This window comes from Chlamydomonas reinhardtii, chromosome 8 (genome assembly GCF_000002595.2).
Source record: "Chlamydomonas reinhardtii strain CC-503 cw92 mt+ chromosome 8, whole genome shotgun sequence".
Taxonomy (NCBI): Eukaryota; Viridiplantae; Chlorophyta; class Chlorophyceae; order Chlamydomonadales; family Chlamydomonadaceae; genus Chlamydomonas; species Chlamydomonas reinhardtii.
In genome coordinates this window covers 114,413-131,332 of record NC_057011.1, presented here as the reverse complement: position 1 = coordinate 131,332, position 16,920 = coordinate 114,413, and the positions used below count along the sequence as shown (strand labels likewise).

General features: G+C 64.7%; 4 protein-coding genes across 4 annotated transcripts; 2 read left to right on the top strand and 2 right to left on the bottom strand.

Moving 5' to 3' along the window:
- Positions 1–87: 87 nt before the first annotated feature.
- Positions 88–5,859, top strand: CHLRE_08g358537v5 (uncharacterized protein). Its single transcript, XM_043064722.1, has 11 exons — positions 88–793; positions 1,210–1,418; positions 1,800–1,978; positions 2,150–2,258; positions 2,662–2,775; positions 3,195–3,259; positions 3,705–3,780; positions 4,092–4,216; positions 4,882–4,933; positions 5,211–5,285; positions 5,637–5,859. The coding sequence occupies exons 1-11, from the start codon at positions 457–459 to the stop codon at positions 5,745–5,747; spliced, it is 1,452 nt and encodes a 483-aa protein (XP_042921723.1). The 5' UTR covers positions 88–456; the 3' UTR covers positions 5,748–5,859.
- Positions 5,860–5,865: 6 nt separating this feature from the next.
- CHLRE_08g358536v5 (uncharacterized protein) lies at positions 5,866–7,467 on the bottom strand. The gene is made up of 6 exons (XM_043064721.1): positions 7,335–7,467; positions 6,957–7,126; positions 6,706–6,897; positions 6,484–6,573; positions 6,225–6,297; positions 5,866–5,992 (listed from the first exon to the last, which is right to left on the bottom strand). Exons 2-6 carry the CDS (start codon positions 7,092–7,094, stop codon positions 5,979–5,981), a joined length of 507 nt encoding a protein of 168 aa, XP_042921722.1. The 5' UTR covers positions 7,095–7,126; positions 7,335–7,467; the 3' UTR covers positions 5,866–5,978.
- Positions 7,468–7,577: 110 nt separating this feature from the next.
- Positions 7,578–9,409, top strand: CHLRE_08g358535v5 (uncharacterized protein). Its single transcript, XM_001703663.2, has 3 exons — positions 7,578–7,750; positions 7,823–8,279; positions 8,643–9,409. Exons 1-2 carry the CDS (start codon positions 7,635–7,637, stop codon positions 8,235–8,237), a joined length of 531 nt encoding a protein of 176 aa, XP_001703715.1. The 5' UTR covers positions 7,578–7,634; the 3' UTR covers positions 8,238–8,279; positions 8,643–9,409.
- A 1,218-nt stretch (positions 9,410–10,627) lies between these two features.
- On the bottom strand, positions 10,628–16,877 carry CHLRE_08g358534v5 (uncharacterized protein). Its single transcript, XM_043064720.1, has 6 exons — positions 16,610–16,877; positions 16,267–16,407; positions 16,076–16,175; positions 15,529–15,920; positions 15,304–15,402; positions 10,628–15,127 (listed from the first exon to the last, which is right to left on the bottom strand). Exons 1-6 carry the CDS (start codon positions 16,844–16,846, stop codon positions 13,580–13,582), a joined length of 2,517 nt encoding a protein of 838 aa, XP_042921721.1. The 5' UTR covers positions 16,847–16,877; the 3' UTR covers positions 10,628–13,579.
- Between the last annotated feature and the right edge of the window lie 43 nt (positions 16,878–16,920).

Below are 16,920 nucleotides of genomic sequence, written 5' to 3'. Positions count from 1 at the left end.
GAGCCAAAGCGACTGACCCATGCAAACCAATTTCGAGTCCCATGTCATAGGGAGGGTTGTGCTTATGTTGTGCCATGTGTCATCCTCGTGAACCGTTTGCGAGCTAAAGCCCAGGAGTAGCCTGGTAAATGGGAGACTGCTTGCACAGTGGTTGCGCGGGAAGGCCCAACCGTGCGACCGCTGCTTAACGCGGACACCTCTGAATCTTTCTGATATCTCAATAAGAGAATGAAGACACAAGCTCTGACAACAAGCATGCGAACGCATAGTTCCAGATGCAAGCTGCGTGCCTGCACCGCTGCGTGTTCCTAAACTTGCAAAGGCGTCATTAGTTTTACATGATGGATAAGATACGCTGAAAAGACTGCCAATTCACCTCACTTTGTCACAAGCATGTTGCACTCAACATGTCATAAGTACTGTCTACCCTGACTTGCATACCAATTGGGGGCTTGCATGTTTGAAAGCGCCGACTATGGCTTTACGAGCGGTGGGGCTCAGACCAGGGCTCCCCCTTCCCGCCCTTTGCGTCGGCGTCTTGGAGCGCTTCCCCTCTCGCTCGTCATTGGCATCCTACACCTAGTCAGCTGCAACTCAATACGTCAAGAGCTAGCTGCGGATGCCGGCGGGGCGGGGCTCGCGGCCCTCAGCGCTGCCCCTGACGCGGAGCCGTTCTGGGGCTGCGAGGCCCCGGCGCTGCCCCTCGGCGCCTTCCATGTGGTGGTCTCCACCTTCAACGCCGAGCCGGAACAGCTACTGCCCTGGATCTGGCACCTGGGACTGACAAACGCGGGTGAGGGTGGGGGGTGCGAGGGGCGGGAGGGGGCAGGGGGGCAGGCACGCCACGCCGCGCCGCTCTAATCATACATGAACGCCTCGCCACGCCACACCACGCGGACGACCTGGAGGACGGCCATGAAGCTGTAGAGGCGGGGGCGGGCGCTGACGTGGGTGCTCACATGCAGTACTAGGGAGGTGCCGCGGCGCATCATCACCAGGCACACGGGATCTGCCCAGGATATGTCCGGGATCCAAAGCATTCATGGTGGCGCACCAGGCCGGCTCACCCGCCCTCGGCCCACTCGGCCCCCTACTCCCGAGCTGCCGCCCCCAGCTGCCCTCAGTGCCCGGGGCCCCCGGGCTGGGGCCCCCGGGCCCGGGGCCCCCAACCAACCACCCGCCCTCCCGCCCCAAACCTCTCCCCGCCAGACGTGTACGTGTACCACCGCCTAGAGGTGCCCGGCAGAAGCAGCAGCAGCACCGGCAGTAGCAGCAGCACTGACCCCGCCTCACTGTACCGGGGCCTGGCGCTGCCGTGCGGCATGCGGCTGCAGGTGCTGCCGCTGCTGCCCAACAAGGGCCGCGAGGCGGCGGTGTTCCTGACCCACCTGGTCACCCACTACCAGCAGCTGCCCCAGGTGGGGGGATGAGGGGGTGAGGGGGTGAGGGGGTGAGGGGGTGGGTGAGGATGAGGGTGTGGGGGTTAACTCTGGACAAGTCCCGTAAGGGAACAGTGTGTGTGTATGGGGGTGGGTGCTTGAAGTTGATGGCCGCCACCGTTCGGGTGCTCGCTTCCTCGAGACCGTTTTGACTGCAGTGTATTTCTGATTGTGCTAGCCTGAGTCGGGCTACTGACGGACAGCGCCGTACTGGCAATGTCTTCTAGGTGGCTGACCGAACTAAAAGGCACAGGGAAGTTGGGGCCACGCCTCCGCTACCCTCCACGCAGTGCTCACGGGCAGTGTGCACCCTCCCACTCCTCCCGCTCACCTTCCCACGCCCCCCTGTCCCCGCGCCAGGCTCTGATGCTAGTGCACGACCACGGCCCCGCCTCGCGCCACTCGCTGTGCGGCCCCTTCTACCGCCGGGCGCGCGGCTACTACCGCGGCCTGCTGGAGCGGGCGGAGCTGGCGGCGGGGGCGGGGGCGGGGGCGGGCGGGGGGCCGGTGCGGCCGGGGAAGCAGCACGTGTTCGCCAGGTGAGTGCTGGTGGGTGGGTGCTAGTGGATGGGTGCTGGTGGGTGGGTGGGGCTGTAGGCCCCCGGCCGTACACATGCCAACCCAGCACCTTCGCTCGCATCCGCGCCCACACCATGCGCGGCCCCCCCGGGAATGGTGCAAGCGACCCCCCACCCACCACACCCCTACAGGTTTGCGGGTATGGTGGTGACACTGAGCAGTGGCTGCGCCGAGACCTGGGCCCGCGGCTGCTGCGCCGCCCTGCTGTGCTCCAACAGCCCGGCGGCATGCCCCTTCCAGGCGAGTGGGCTGCAGGCAGCACGTGAGGCAGCTGCTGCTGCTGCTGCTGCTGCTGCTGCGGGCAGCTGAAGGCGGCTGGGCAGGGCAGGCCTTACGCCGCGCCCCACGCCCGCACATGCACACACTTGCACACACACGGGCACACCTAAACACACACGCATACACACACTGCATCGCATACACTGCCTTGACGGTTGTTTCGTTACGCTCTTTGCCGCACACGCGCACACACATACACACTCATCTGTATGTACGCACGCACGTACGCACGTGCGTACGTACGTACAGCTACACGTCTACAGCTACATGTCTGCCCCGCATCTAGGCGCGCGTGCGTAAGTTCCTAACGCTCCTCCTGTGCTCCCCGACACCAACACACGCTTCCCCCCCGGCCCCTGCCCAGGGCCCCGAGGCCGCCAACTGCACCACCGCGGAGGCCGACCGGCGCTCCCCCACCGGCCAGCGGCAGTTCTACCTGCACGCCAATGGCCAGTACGACCCGCGATACGACAACCAGGTGGGGTGGGGCGGGTGGGTGGGGGAGAGCAATAGGGGTGGGGTGGGGGTATTAGTGGGATGATTGCTACCAATCCCAGCCACAACAAGACCCAGGTCCAGCCCACCTCGCGCGAGATGGCACAGATGCTGCCGGGGCGGCGGAGTCAGCGGAGCGGTTGCTCGGCCCGGGGCGTGTGTGTATACTGCTGCACGGCTGCGCCTCCGGCTCTCTCAGTCCACTGCCGCGCAACGCACCCGCGGGCGGGCTGTGATGCTTCCCCTTGCTCCATCCTCTTAACTTACTGCCCAATCACTCCCTCCATCACTCCCCCCCCTGTCTCCCCCCCCTGCTCCCCCCCCCTGCCTCCCCCCCCCCTGCCTCCTCCCTTGCCTCCCCCCCTTCCTCCCCCCTTGCCTCCCCACCCCCCTGACCGCCAGGTGGTGGGTCCGGGCGGCGCGCAGTACCCGGTGGCGCTCATCCGGTACGCGGGGGCAGCGCACAGGTGAGAGGGGGGGGCGGATGTGAGGGGGTGTGGGGCGGGGGTTAACTTTGAACCAATCCCGTAAGGAAACAGTCGCGCTGCAAGGAGAAACTGCAGCCGGTGGGGCGGGGGTGGGTGGGGCTGGTGGGGCGGGCAGGGGAGGCAAGGCAGCAGCCGCAATGGGGGGGGGCCGATTTCACATATACATCAACAAACGTCATGACGTCAACGCACGCACACACACTCTCACACACTCTCACACACTCACAGACACACACACACTCCGGCGCCGTCGTTGGGCGGGCTTTCGTTAACTTTTAAAAACACACGCACACACACACAAACACAAACACATACAGTGTACACGTTAACGTGCTGCCCCCTCCCCTCCACCCACCTTCAGAGTTAAATCCCGCCACCCCCCACCCCCACCCCCCACCCCGCCACCCGCCCACTCCGCCCCCAGGTCCACCGAGATGTGGAACATCAGCCACGAGTACCCGCCCGACACCCAGCGCAGGAGCAAGGACGAGACACTGCAGGTGTGTGAGGGTTGTAGGTACTAGCCCAGACAAAACCAATCCAAAAGAGCAAGGAGGAGAGCGTGGGGGGCTGTGCGGGGTTGGTTGCAGCCAATCCCAGCCGGCAAAGTGGGGGTCTGGGCGATTACGGGTCCCCGGCGCCGGCCCCAGCTTCGGCTCCTCCTCCATCTCCCAACCCCCGCAACCTTTGTGTTACGCCCACATATGTTTGCTCCCCGCCCCTCCCCGCCCCTCCCCGCCCCTCACATCCGTCAAACCCATCCCACCCCCACCCCCACCACCCGACCCCCACCACGCCCTGCCGCCGCCAGCTCCTGCACGACCTGCTGGCCCGCCACGACACGGCGGCGCAGCGGCGCGGCCGCTTCAAGAGCTGCTGCGCCTCACTGCTGCTGCGGGCGGAGCACGTGCGCAGGTGGCCGGCGGCCCTGTACAGGTAGGGGGGAGGGGTGGGAGGAGTTGGGAGGCGGGGTGGGGGTTGTAGATACCAGCCCAAACTGAACCAAACCCAATGCGAGTTTCCTTCTGCTAGTACTGATTAACGTCGTCCCTGGCTGTGCTCTCTGCGTGGTCACACGGCGGTTCGGGCGCCATGGCGCGCCTCGTTTGCCTCGCATTTCTGATCACCCTGACCTTCGCGTCTGAACCTCCTATGGATAAGAGCAAAGGCCCCGCTGAATAAAGGGAATTGAATTGAGTAAGGTTCAGCGAGGCATTAGCCCTTGTCCATAGGAGTTGCGGACGCGAAGGTCAGAGTGATCAGAAATGGAGGGTGGGGTGTGTGGGGTAGGCGCTTCGTCAGGGATTCTAGCGTGGTTTCGCGTCGAGACCCGAGTAGCGTGTCGAGACCTGAGCTGATTGGGGCGGTGGCTGAGGGATGAGGGTGCGCAGGGCCTCGTGGAACGGGAGCGGAGGAGGGAGGAGGGGAGAGCATACCATGGGGGCACCGACATGTGGGGCCACAAACAGTACCCAACGCCCCCGTCCCTCACCTTTCACATCCTCCCCACCTCCCTGATGCCCTCCCTCTTCCCCTCCAATCCCCCCTCCCCCCTCCCTTCTCCCCCCTCCCCCCTCCCCCCTCCCCCCTCCCCCCTCCAGTGAGCTGCTGGCCTACAGCATGGACCCCTCACTGGACTACGAGGCGACCAAGGTGGGGGGCGGGGAGGATCGGGGGGGGGGGGGGGGGGCGGATGGCAGTAGGGGTGTGAAGGTGGGATGACAGCGTGTCGGACCGCATGGCAAGTGCCGATGTTGTCCTGCGCCTGCCCCTTTTCCTGTGCTCCCGAACACAATTATGAGACAACTCAACCCGCCCTGTCCTGCGCCGCCCCTTCGCTGCTGCCCTCCGCCTGTTCCCCCGGCCCCCTCCCCTCCTGGGACCTATTGGGCACATGACCCCCCCCCCTCCTGCTGGTGCTGCCCGCCAGGCTGTGTCGGGTCCGGGCTGGGCGCTGTGGGCGGAGCGGGACTACAGCCGCAGGGACGTGCTGGACTACCTCAGGGTGAGGGGGTGGGAAGGGTGGGCAGAGTGGGGTGGGTGGAGGAGGGGTTACGAGGGCTGTGGGAACAGGGTACGAGCAGCGGAACAGGTGGATAGGGCGGCTGGGAAGGGGAAGGGTTGGATGGACAGGTTTGAGGGGGAAGATGAGGGTGAGAGAGTGGGTTGGGTCAACATTGGATGAATTGGGTGGAATAGGGCCGGTGGTGGGAGCCACGCCTCCAGCCGGACCGCACACACCCTGGCAGCCCACGTCCAACGCCCACACAGGTTGGTCTTGGTTTTGTTGGGATTGGGTTAAACAACCCTACTCGCCCACACACACACCCCACTCTACACACACATGCGCTTCCAGGTTGACACGCGGCTCAAGTCCATCCAGGGCTGCCCCGCACAGCGCTGGCCGGCGCTGCAGCGGCTGCTGGCGGCTATGCGGGGCCGGCAGGCGCAGCAGGAGGGGGCGTGAGCGCGGCGGTCGGGCGGGGGGGGGGGGGGGCGGCTGGGGCCATGGGAAATGATGTTGCTGGTATTACTGCTCAACAGCAATGAGGGACCCAGTTGTGTAAATACAGCGCACAGAATTCGGCCCAATGCAAACCCAAAGTCCTTGCAACAATGAACACCCAAGCCACGGTCGCACCTTGAAGTCCTCGCTTGTGCAGGAACACACAAAGGACATAGATGAGCGCAGCGCAAGTCAGGATGACGTGGCTGGGTGCGAAACACGATGCATGGGACGAGACCATGTACCCTGAGGCCCACCATCACCCAGAACAACACCTGGCCGTCCTGCCGTTACGAGGCACCACAAAAACACAGCAGCAATAAGCCAATGCTTGCTCCCCGCCGTCAGCGTTGCTCTTCCAAGCCCAAGAACATCCTGATGCAGCTCCTACCCTCAGCCTCCTCACTTGGGCCCAACGCGCACTCCACGGGTGTGTACGGTACGCCACGGGGCGGAACGAAGTCAGGTCCGGGTCCGTGTCGCAGCCCGCGTCCATTCGTGTGGCAGCCCCCTGCAGGATAGGGTTGAGGCCAGTCGGCTCGCGTGAGTACCCTGGTGGCTACTACTCCCTAACGCACGGTACCTATTGCCACCTGCATGCTTGCCTGCATGTTGAAGTGTTATCCTAGTTCGCCTGATCTCGCCAAGTCCTTCCACAGCTCCCTCCCTTTGCCCCCTCCAGCCGCCCCGGCCCCACCGGCTCCTCTACCACCAGCACCGTGAACTCGCGGCCTGTGATGAACTCCTCCACCAGCGCACCGCCGAAGCTGCCCACGAAGCGCGCCACCTGTCACAGAATGCAAGCGCACGTCAGTAGTACTCATAAACGGAGGCCGACAGGCCCTTGAACCCGCACAATTGAATATGTCAAATACGACTTGGCTCGCCGGCATTTCCTGTGGAGTGTGGGCCTTCACACCTGCTTCCAAAGCTGCTCCTCGTTGTGCACTTTGGAGTCCTTGGTCATGCCCACGGAGCCGTAGCCGCCTGGGTGCTTCACTATGAGCGGGAAGCGCAGTCCACCACGCGATGGTGGCGCCAGCACCGCCTCCAGACCCGCCTCCACGCCGCGCCGCCCCACGCCACACTGGATGTGCACCCAGGCCGGCACCTGTCAGTGTTGACACACCACACAGCACCTCTTTGCGCAGGTCGGTGCTGGTGATCAGCCTGCTCCTGGGCTGCTGCTGGGGCTGCTGGGGTGCTGCCGCCGATGGTGCCACGGCGAAATGCCGCGGCTGCAGATGACGCCACCGCCCCAGGCAGCATGCTGGGCTCGCTGAGGTGGTGGCTGTTGCTGCCGCGCATGAATGGCTTGGATTGCCCACCGCCGGCACACCCTGCATGTTGCGCGCCACAGAGTTGGCTGGGGGTGTCGATACATCAGGAAACACAGCACCGCTGCCCATGGTGCTGCCACACGTGGCGCACGCACATGCACCATACTCAAATCGCACGAACCCGTCCATTCCACCACTACCACCAACACCATCAACACCAGGACACTAGCCCACGCAAGACAGTCCCGCGCAAGGTCCCGCGACACACCTGCCGCGCTGTCCGTCTGGCCGGTGATGACGACGTCGCTGTCGCTTACAAGGTTGTACACCAAGGGGCGCGTGGGTGCACGCGGAGCAGCGGGCGCCTGCAAGCGCACGTACAGGTAAGCGGCTGCAGATGGATGCACCCAATGCGTCGCTGCGCCGGTTGCCGGAATCCAGGAAGTAGGTTATGTCTGCCCGGGTACATAATTGAGGTCGCGAGCGTATTCTGTTGTAAGGAAAGGGCCAACAGAAGCGCTCGCGGCAGCTTTGAGGCATCGAGGTTCTGAGGACCTCCACGGGGAAGATGGCCAGCTCCTCGAAGACTGCAGGCCTCGACCTAGGTCACAAGATTGAGGCCCAGTATGGCGACGCTATTGAGAAGCTGCAGGCGTTCAAGGACACGACAACGTTTGCTGCCCAGTAAGCACTCCGCTGTGGGAGCCTGCATCTCAGCCAGCCTTGTCTCAGCACTGAAATGATTCCATGCTGTAGGTACCGCGACCAAGTTTCTGTGTTCGAGAACCTGGTCTTCGTGAATCTGGTCCTGCCGGAGACGATGGAGCCGAAGGTTGCCGCAGCGGTGGCGACCAAGGATGGCGTCCTCTCAACTCTGGGCACCCTCAGGGTTATGGAGACAAGCCGCAATAACCCCGCCGCCGCGGCTTTCGTGCGCGCCTTCAGCTGGGTTAGCCAGGCGTGGGACGACGCGGTGCAGCGCTCAGGGCTCAGCTTAAGAGACTACGCGGCAGTGCGAGCGTTCAAGGGCATAAGCAATGCGAGCTTCCACGCTGCTGTTGAGCCTCAGCAGGTGCTTGTGATGCTGCAGAGCAGCGTGCCTGTTCCAGAGGACATGCAGGCGTACAAGGAGCCCCTCATTGCGCTGCTGCGGATTCTGGCGAGCGCATGAAGTATGAAGGGAGGGGGGCGCATGCAACGCTCGGTGGATGAGGCGAGTGCGTGGGTGGATGGTCTGTGTTGGGGAGCTCATTATGGGGTTGGCCGAGGTTGAAGGTGATGATGTAGTGAGGTTGTGGGGTGGGTTGTGGGGGGGGGGGCGGACGTTGTAAGGGAGGGACTGCAACGCGGCTGCATCAATGCCCCCCCCAGCTCAGCGTAGCCATATATCGTTCGGCGTTGTTTCAGAACAATGTTACTGTGCGAACAGGTTTAGTAGATGTATTGCTAGGGTGCTTACTTATGCTTGACGTTGAGCTTCCGAGGTGCAGAATCACAGGCAGGGCCCTCAATCCCTGGGCAGCATGCCAAATGGCTACTCGTCCCAACCCCGCCCACCCCACCCCCATGTCCCCAGGCAAATTTTTGACGGCGCGGACCTGGCTGCGGCGGCCGTGGTTGTGGACGGCCATCGAGATGGTACCCTGGCCAGTAGCTGCTGCCATGGCTGGATGCCGTGGCGGTGGCGATTGGGGCCGGGGACGAAGGCAGCGGATGCGGGAGTGAGGAAGCGGCTTGCAGCTAGCGGGTTGAAAGAGGCGCCGTTTGGGCCACAGGCAGAAGCGAGCCAGCAGCAGCAGAGCTAATGCTCGAGCGGATAGCAGTGGCGTGCACAGCCTGCGGGACACAGCGCACTCTCTGTCCGAGCGCCCACACCCAGTACAATCCCAGTACGTGCAGAAGGTTCTGGAGCTGCAGGCGCAGCTTGTAGGCGTTATGACGCAGGAGGCGTGCAAGTGGGCTGAGCTGGTGAAGGACACGGAGCGCGCAGATGAGATGCTGGGTTCCGATGAGGATGAGTCCGTGGGCGAGGAGTGTCCGGACCCCAAGGACAAAGGGACGTTTTGTGGTTGCGTGCGTGCGGGCAGAGTGCGCGTGGAATGACAACAGTGTATGAAAATGTGACTACTGTGCTGGGCAGTGTCCCAATCCAAGATGCGAGGACCTGTTTATCCAGAGGCGGTATGGAAGCTCATTTTACCGGGATAGCATGTATTGCGGTGTGGCTGTGTGTGTATTTGCTTGGCAAGGAGTCCTACGTGCGTGTCTGCACTTCTGCGTGAGCCTGCACGGGAATCCGAGGCTTGATGTCGTGACCAGCTTAGTGGCTTTCGTCGGTCCTAGGCGGCGCGTGTGCGCGCGTCCGCGTCCGCGCGCACACGCGCCGCCTAGGACCGACGAAAGCCACTAAGCTGGTCACACAGGGGGTGGGGGAGATGGACAGCCATTGTTGGCCATAAGCGACGTCCTGGCGGGCCTGCGCTAAGCCTTCCGGCCTCCTTTATTTCTCACTGCCACCACGTGCAATAAATTTGAAAGCGTCAGGCGTCCTTGTCTGGCGGCATACACGAAGGACTCGTGGGTTAGCCATCCACGCCTGCATTGGCACGACTTGAGAGGTCTCTCGCTCCACCCAGTGGCGATGGGCGCACCTCAACCAGCTGGCCCAGGGCCCAGGGGCAACGGGTGCGGCGGCGGCGGCACGGTCTCCGCCCCTGTGACATACGATGAGGCGCCACTGCCGCCGCCGCATCGACAGTAGCTCCGCAGCATTGATGCGCCAGTCCCAGCCACAGCCACAAGATAAGCCTGTAGCCAGGCAACCAGGATTTACCCAGCCCCTCGCACCTGAGGGCCTCCGCCGCTGTAACAGTTCCATACCCCGATACCCGGGACCGCATGCCACCCACTGTTGCGCCGCCGGGCGTTGCTGCCGCGCCGCTGTCTGCGGCAGTGGTGGCTGTCAGCGCCGCCCGCCTGGCCACAGCCACAGCAGGCACACCCATGCTTGGTAGCCTGCTGGGCGTGTGCAGCGGCCGTGCCCCTGGTGGCGCGACTGGCGTTTCGGTCAGCGCCCCAGTGGCAGCTGATGTGGCAGGGGCGGAGTCAGGCGAGACTGCTGGCAACAGCCTCAACCTCAGCGCTGTGGTGTTACCGGCGCTGACGTCCCCACGACAGCAAACGGAGCATGACGGAGCACCCTGGCAGCTTGTGCGACGTTGCAAGAAGAGTCGAAAGGACAGTCCGACCCATGAGGGTGCACCGCAGCCACGCCACACGAGGGACCATCCCCGGCCAAGATAGGAACTGCCCGCTCCCCTGGTTGCCTGCCGACCTTCTCAACCCTGTCTCAACACTGCAGGAGTCTCCGCGTGAAGCGTGTCTCGGGTGAGACCTGGAACCGGTATGCTGGCTCCGGCTGACTGAACAGTGGTCGAGGCCTGCTCCGGCCTGTCGCCCAAACCCCAGTGTCCCCAGGGCCAAAAGGTGTAAGCGCCGCCAGCAGCCCCGCCCCGGGCCAAGCAGGACGGCACCACAGCGACTCGAGCATGAGCTGGTAGGGGCCTTCCTTCTTTACAGCAGGCCCTGTATCAGCACATCCAGACGGTCCATGTGCGCTCTTGCCTTCGTGTCCTGCAGTGGCATCTCGTTCACTTGTTCACTTGCTGCAGCGGCCAGCCCTCCTACCGCATTCAATCCGTGTCCGACCGCGGGTTAGTTCCCGCATCAATCCATTCCAATTGCTCTACTCGATGGTCTTGCCCTATCGGACTGCAAGAAATATGCGTCATCGCTTTCTACGCACATGAGACTCCCGTAGCAATCCTGCGTGTCGGGGCCTCAGCGCCCGCGCCTCACCAGCCACACACTCCACAAGTGTCGTTGTCCATCTAAATCCGCCTCATTCCAAATCACACCACACGAATCCACAAAACACGGTTGAATCTTTTTCTTGTTTTTTGTGCTGGTGGCACGTATATTGTTGGGCTGGCACCCACTTCAATTGCCTGTGGGAGCCACTGCCCAGCGCCTGACAACTCACGCGAGACGAGGCACGGGGGCGCACCCATGCCCCAGGTGCGGGCTGGTGCCCTGACACCTGTGCATACACACACAATCAAATACATGCACCAGCGGCCTTTTCATCTCCTCAAGGTCTCGGGGTTAACGGGGCCCTAGAGTCCCCCCTCGTCCAGGTGCCGCGCCCTGTTTGCACGCATCCCACCATCCATGTGCCGTGGGGGCCCGGATGCGGGGACAGGCAGGCGGCGCACGGCCCAGCAGCCACCTGCGGCGGCACCGGCCCTGACCTCCCTGCAGCCGAACAAACACCACACATACACACACACGACCACACCGCACCATGTCACACCATGCCATCCGCTTGTGCGCCGGACCCTGGCCTTTCGTCCATAAGGCCGAGTGCCGGCTGCGCCTCTCATAACAAGTTGAGTTCAATTGTGCAAGTGTGCACGGCACCCCTCACCTCGCACACACGCGAGGAGGTATACAGCAACAAATCCCAACACACACTCATTCCTAACACGCTTACACACCAGTGCACCACGTGTTTGGCAGGGTCACGCCATGCGCTGGGCAAGGCCAGTCCAGATCATGGTGGCCTTAGTCTCGGCCGCAGCGTGTGCTCCCACTGCCTTTGCGCGCTGCGCCACAACATGCGCCGGGGAGGCTGTTTCCGGACGCGGCGAGGGCCCTGCGTCCGAGCCCCCAACACGGGCAAACTCACACGGGGGCTGCACAGCGAGCGCCCGGGCGCGCGTGGGCGCGATGCGACTTCAAGAGACACAGACAGACAATGAATGTCCCCAGCGCCCGCAAGAGGCGAGTTCCCACGAGCGGGCGCTCTCCTCCGCCCTACAGTGCCAATGCCCTCGAGGCGGGGACACCCGCCACCACCGGGGGCGGCCCCGCCTCGCCAACAACACTCTGAAAACTCGGAACAGACAGGAATGCGTCACCACCATGCGCGCACATGCAAATGGTTTCGGGGTTGCCTACCCCACTCTCGCCAGATTCAAGGGAATCTGGCGTTCCCCGGTCGATCTCGGCTACCCCGTCGTCAGTATCCACCAGCTGCACTTCCGCGTGCGGCCCCCATGCACCGTGTGCGTGTATGTACGACCCACGCCGGCGCGCCGGTTCCCCCAGCCGCCCCCAGCCGGTCCCTCCTGCACTCGGCACCAAGCCGCATGCCTCCCGCCACAACTCCAACCCCCGTTCCGCCCTGCCCACACACGCACACACCCGCGCCACACACCGCACCGCACTGCTCTCATCAGCTCCCGCTGGTAGCCTCTACGCAGCTGCATGGGCCTCGCGCGGCGCAACCGGCTGCACACACGCGACCCCTCGCGGCGCTCCCTCCTGCACTCGCGCAGTCCATTCCCGTGCGTCCAACTTGACCTTGCCTTCCTGACCTCACCGCGCAAGCGAATTCATGACACGCCTCAACACCTCGCACGCGTCACCAACTGAGTCGTCGTGTTCTCGCACCTTCAATCATTTTGTCCAAAAATGTCTTCTACCCAATACTCCCGAGTCCACGTCCCTCTCGTGCCCTGCAAACGCGTTGGTCGCCGTACACGCAACACGCAACACGCACACGTTTCAGCAGTCACACCCGCATCGCCGGCACCATGATGACCTGCTTAGTGGGCCGCCGACTGTTCACGGTCCTAACAGCGTAATGCCACGCACCCACCGCCGCTTTTGTAGATTTGTTCCACGTCGAATGGCATTGGGGGGACAGCTGCCCGCTCCAGAGGCAGCGCAGGCCCACCCTTTGCAGGCCTCGGCGCAGTCAGTCCTGCAGCGCACCGCACCGCACTGCAAGGCGCTGCACTGGCAAAGCCCTCCCCACACTCAGGCCGAGTGGATACGAGGGTCGAATGCCTTTCAGGACCGAGGCATGAGTAAAACGAAGTAATTGCAGGCAACAGCATCAGCTAGAGTCCTGCGCCTTCAAATGTTATGGCACAAAAATTGGGGACTGGCGGCCTGTAAAAAATTTCGCCACTCCTCGCGCACACCACGCACACATACACACACGCACACATACGTCTAGCCTAATGCTGGTGACTCGACGTTCTAAACCCGAAGCACACCACAACTCGCGGTTCCCTTGCCCTCGAGCCACCACGTAACACAACAATGTTGGCATGCGTAGCACCTGTACGCCGCCCGCGCTAATGAACCACGTCGCGGGCCATATCGCCGACGTTCTTTTTGGTATTTTGGTTATCGAGACCACTTTATAATGGTAGGCAACGTGCGATTGAAGCAAGAGCGCAAGCACCCATCGCTTCAAACGCATCGACTGCCACCATCGCCGCGCAAGTTGAATGTTTAACCGCGGCTCCAGCTGCTGCTCCCGCTGCACGCGGGGCTTCTACTCCTACTGCTGCTGCTGCTGGGCCAGTGTTGCGTGTGAGGGTCCAGCCACATCTTTTTCGCTGCCGTCGCTGCTTTCTAACACGCACAGGCGCTGCTCGCTTACGAGTGCACGGCCACCAGAGAGGCGTCATCAAACAGGCTGGAGCCCAGGCCCATGCCCAGCAGCCCGCCGGCGCACACAGCGCCGCCGTCGCCACCGCCCAGGCTGTGCGGCAGCTCGATGAGACCGCTGCAGTCCAGCGCCACCGCCGCCGCCGCCTCGGGGCCGGCAATGCCACAGATCGCCTCACGCAAGCGCTCCAGGTTGCAGGCGGCGGCGTCGCGGGCGCGGCGGGCCGCCTCGGCGTGCGCCTCGGCGGCCTGCTCCACCGCCGCAGCGGCCTCGCTGGCGGCCAGGGCCTCGGTGGCCGCGCGGCCCGCCTCCGCGCCCAGCCCCACCAGCTGCCGCACCGCCGCCTCCGCCTCGGCGCCGCCGGCCACCGCCACCGTGCCGCAGCTGCTGCCGGCGCCGCACCCGAGCGGCACGTCGCCGGCCATCAGCAGCAGCGGCGCGGCGTCCAGCAGCTGGCGGGCGGCGGTGCCGGGCGCCAGGTCGGTGCAGTAGGGCGCGGCGCGGGCGGCCACGTCCGGCAGGTCGCACACGCCCACGCCCAGGTCGCCGTCCAGGTCGCCCTCGCAACAGTGGCCGCCCGGGCCGCCGGGCTGCAGCAGCACGTCAAACAGCGCCGCGCTGCCGTCGCCGCTGCCTGCGCCCAGGCCGAAGTCCACCTCCGCGCCCACCAGCGACCCAAACGCCTCCTCGTCCTCGCCGGCGCCCAGCAGGCCCGACTGGCCGGCGCCGTACAGGCCCATGTGGCTGCCGGCGCCCGCCTCGTCCTCGTCACCACACACGAACAGGTCGCAGGCGGCGGTGGCGGCGGGCTGGTGCGCACTGGGCGACACTGGCACCGACATGACGTGGGGGTGCAGGAGATGGTGCTGCAGCGGCATCGCAGCTGCCGGCAGCTCACTGGCGCAGCAGTCGCCACCCGCGCCCGCGGCCAGGCCGCTGCCGCTGGTACCACTGGTGGAGGGCGTGCTGTCAGCGGCGGCGGCGGCGGCGGCTGGCGCGGCCGCGGCCCCCAGCAGCACCACGTGCCCCGCCAGCGGCACCATGCCCTGCACCGCGGCAGCGCCGCCCATGTGGGTCAGGCCGGAGGTGCCGGCGGCAGGCCGCTCCGGGCTGCAGCCGGCGCCTGGCAGCAGGCCCATGTGGGTCAGGGCCTGGTGGTGGTGCTGCTGGAACTGCTGCAGCTGCGGGTAGCCGCCGGGCACCCCCGGCAGCGCCGCGAACGGAGCCACCAGCCCCATAGCCGGCGACACCGCGCCGCCGCCGCAGCAGCCGCCATCCATGTCGCCGCCGTCCACCACCACCTCCACCTCCACCGTCACGCCCTCGGGCAGGCTGTCCGCGCAGGCGCTGGCCCCGGCGGAGGCGGTGGCGGAGGGGCACACCGGCGTGCCGGGCCGGCCGACCAGCTCCAGCTCGCCGAGTGTACACAAGCCCCCGTACGGCTGCTGCTGGTGCTGGTGGAGCTCGGTGGCGCTCTGCGGGAACACGCCGGTGCGCGCGTACTGCGCCGTCTTGTTCGCCGCTAGCAGCGCCGCCTGAAATGAGGGAGGTAGCACGAGCGGCGGCGGCAGTAGCGTGCATCAAGGCATAGACACAGATACCGCCATTGCGGCTGTGATGTGGCCGTGCCTCATGCGCGGCTGCGCCCGGTTTCCAATCTTTCCGTATCGAGTACCTGCATAACCCTAGCAAACCCTAGTCTGCGCCCCACCTGGCGCAGCGGGCGCTGAGGCACCTCCTCCACGGCAGCGGCGGACGCAGCGGCGCGGGCGCCGCCACGAGGGCCGCACGCGGGCTCGGCGCGGGCGCTCTGCAGGTTTGGGCAGCAGCACACCAACGGACCCAGTGAACCACTGCCGAACGGTTGGTCTGCCTGGACAGGCCCTAAGGCTGCGCGCCAACCGCAGCCCACGCCCCCCAGCCCTTTGCAACCCACCTTCGACGCGCGGGATTGCCGGCCGCCGTAGCCGCCCGAGGGCCGCGAGGACCCCATGCTGACCGCCCGCTTGTTGGCGCGCTGCTGTGCGCGCACGTAGCGGACGCCGCAGGCGTTGCACAGCGTCTTGGGGCCGGCGGGGCCCTCGCGCCACTGCGGCGTCTGCGTGGCCCCGCACTCCACACATGTGCGCCCACTCACGAGCTTGCCCGTCCGCCGCACGGGCGCGGTGGGCATCTCCTCAGGCTGCAGCCGCGAGCGCTTGGCTTCAGCCTCCTCGCTGTCGGCTGCGCCCTCCGCCGAGCCCTGGCCGCCCGTCAGCGAGCGCTTGCCGCTGAGCTGCGGCGGCAAAGCTGCCTGCTGCCCGCATGCTGAGGCGCCGGCCGGGTCGGCTGCAGGCAAAAAGGAGGAAAACCCCACCAGTCGGCTTTGAACATTTTGGGCGGGAGTTGTTTGTGCACCTCACACAGCGTTCCGTTCACACGCCCGCAGTGAAGGATGATACACATGTTACCAGAATGCGGCGGAGTTACATACGCAGACTCACCCAGCTCGGAGCAGGGCAGCAGGACCCCCGCACGGAGCGCCCGCGCGCACCAGAACCACTCGCAGTGCGCGGGCACGCTGGCCTGTGCAAGCTGAGAGGCCTGTGTACAAAGCGGGCGAAAGACAAGCGTGTCGGCGAGGGGCGCGCGGAACTCGTGAGGCGGCAGAATAAAGACCGAAAAGGCGCCTCACCTCCTCAAGACTCGACGCCTTCAGCACGTAGGCCTTGCCCGAAATGCAGCCGATAGGGTTGATGTCGGTCTCCGCAAGTTCGACCAGTTCTTTGAGGTCGGCACCGGCCTCGAGCACGACTGCCCGCTCAAACCAGGCCACCTGCGAGCGCCGCGAGCAGCCCATACCAAGCTCAATGCAAAGTACTACGCGTAAACCTTAGCAAAGCGCACGCGGAAGCTGGAGGGCCCGTCCGAGAGTGGGGGGAGACATACAAAATGGCACATGAACGCGCGCGCTCGGCTGGCCTCGCGACGGGCGCCCCCAGCCAGCTGCTTCCCGCCGCCCACCCCAAAGCTCGCACCTCAACACAATGCGGGTCGCCATAGGCGCCGCTCTTGTCGTGGAAACACTTGACAAGCTTGCCAACATAGTGCAGGGATGCCTCCTCCTCTGGATGCAGCAGAACGTACTCCCCAGCCTGAAAGGTCACGCCATTCAGGTTGAAGCCGGTATAGTAGACGCGGTCGGCAGACTCATGGACGCTCGCAGCATTTTGCGGTGCGCCAAGCCAGAAAAATTCAATCGTCGCCTTCTGCATATGTACTGCTGCGAGGTTTGGAGAATGGGGAGTAGGTAGGGGTGGAGGACTAACTGAGAAAGGAACGCCGCACT

What these genes read in the sequence shown, in the direction of transcription:
- CHLRE_08g358536v5 (XM_043064721.1), bottom strand. Translation starts at nt 7,094, where the DNA reads ATGCGCGGCAGCAACAGCCACCACCTCAGCGAGCCCAGCATGCTGCCT. An exon ending in AGGAGCAGCTTTGGAAGCAG is followed by an intron (nt 6,574 to 6,705) that starts GTGTGAAGGCCC and finishes ATTCTGTGACAG; the next exon opens with GTGGCGCGCTTCGTGGGCAG. An exon ending in TGCTGGTGGTAGAGGAGCCG is followed by an intron (nt 6,298 to 6,483) that starts GTGGGGCCGGGG and finishes CCTATCCTGCAG; the next exon opens with GGGGCTGCCACACGAATGGA.
- CHLRE_08g358534v5 (XM_043064720.1), bottom strand. Translation starts at nt 16,846, where the DNA reads ATGCAGAAGGCGACGATTGAATTTTTCTGGCTTGGCGCACCGCAAAAT. An exon ending in GCTGCCCTGCTCCGAGCTGG is followed by an intron (nt 15,921 to 16,075) that starts GTGAGTCTGCGT and finishes TTTTGCCTGCAG; the next exon opens with CCGACCCGGCCGGCGCCTCA. An exon ending in GGCAATCCCGCGCGTCGAAG is followed by an intron (nt 15,403 to 15,528) that starts GTGGGTTGCAAA and finishes CCAAACCTGCAG; the next exon opens with AGCGCCCGCGCCGAGCCCGC.
- CHLRE_08g358535v5 (XM_001703663.2), top strand. Translation starts at nt 7,635, where the DNA reads ATGGCCAGCTCCTCGAAGACTGCAGGCCTCGACCTAGGTCACAAGATT. An exon ending in ACGACAACGTTTGCTGCCCA is followed by an intron (nt 7,751 to 7,822) that starts GTAAGCACTCCG and finishes TCCATGCTGTAG; the next exon opens with GTACCGCGACCAAGTTTCTG.
- CHLRE_08g358537v5 (XM_043064722.1), top strand. Translation starts at nt 457, where the DNA reads ATGTTTGAAAGCGCCGACTATGGCTTTACGAGCGGTGGGGCTCAGACC. An exon ending in CCTGGGACTGACAAACGCGG is followed by an intron (nt 794 to 1,209) that starts GTGAGGGTGGGG and finishes TCTCCCCGCCAG; the next exon opens with ACGTGTACGTGTACCACCGC. An exon ending in GCAAGGACGAGACACTGCAG is followed by an intron (nt 3,781 to 4,091) that starts GTGTGTGAGGGT and finishes TGCCGCCGCCAG; the next exon opens with CTCCTGCACGACCTGCTGGC.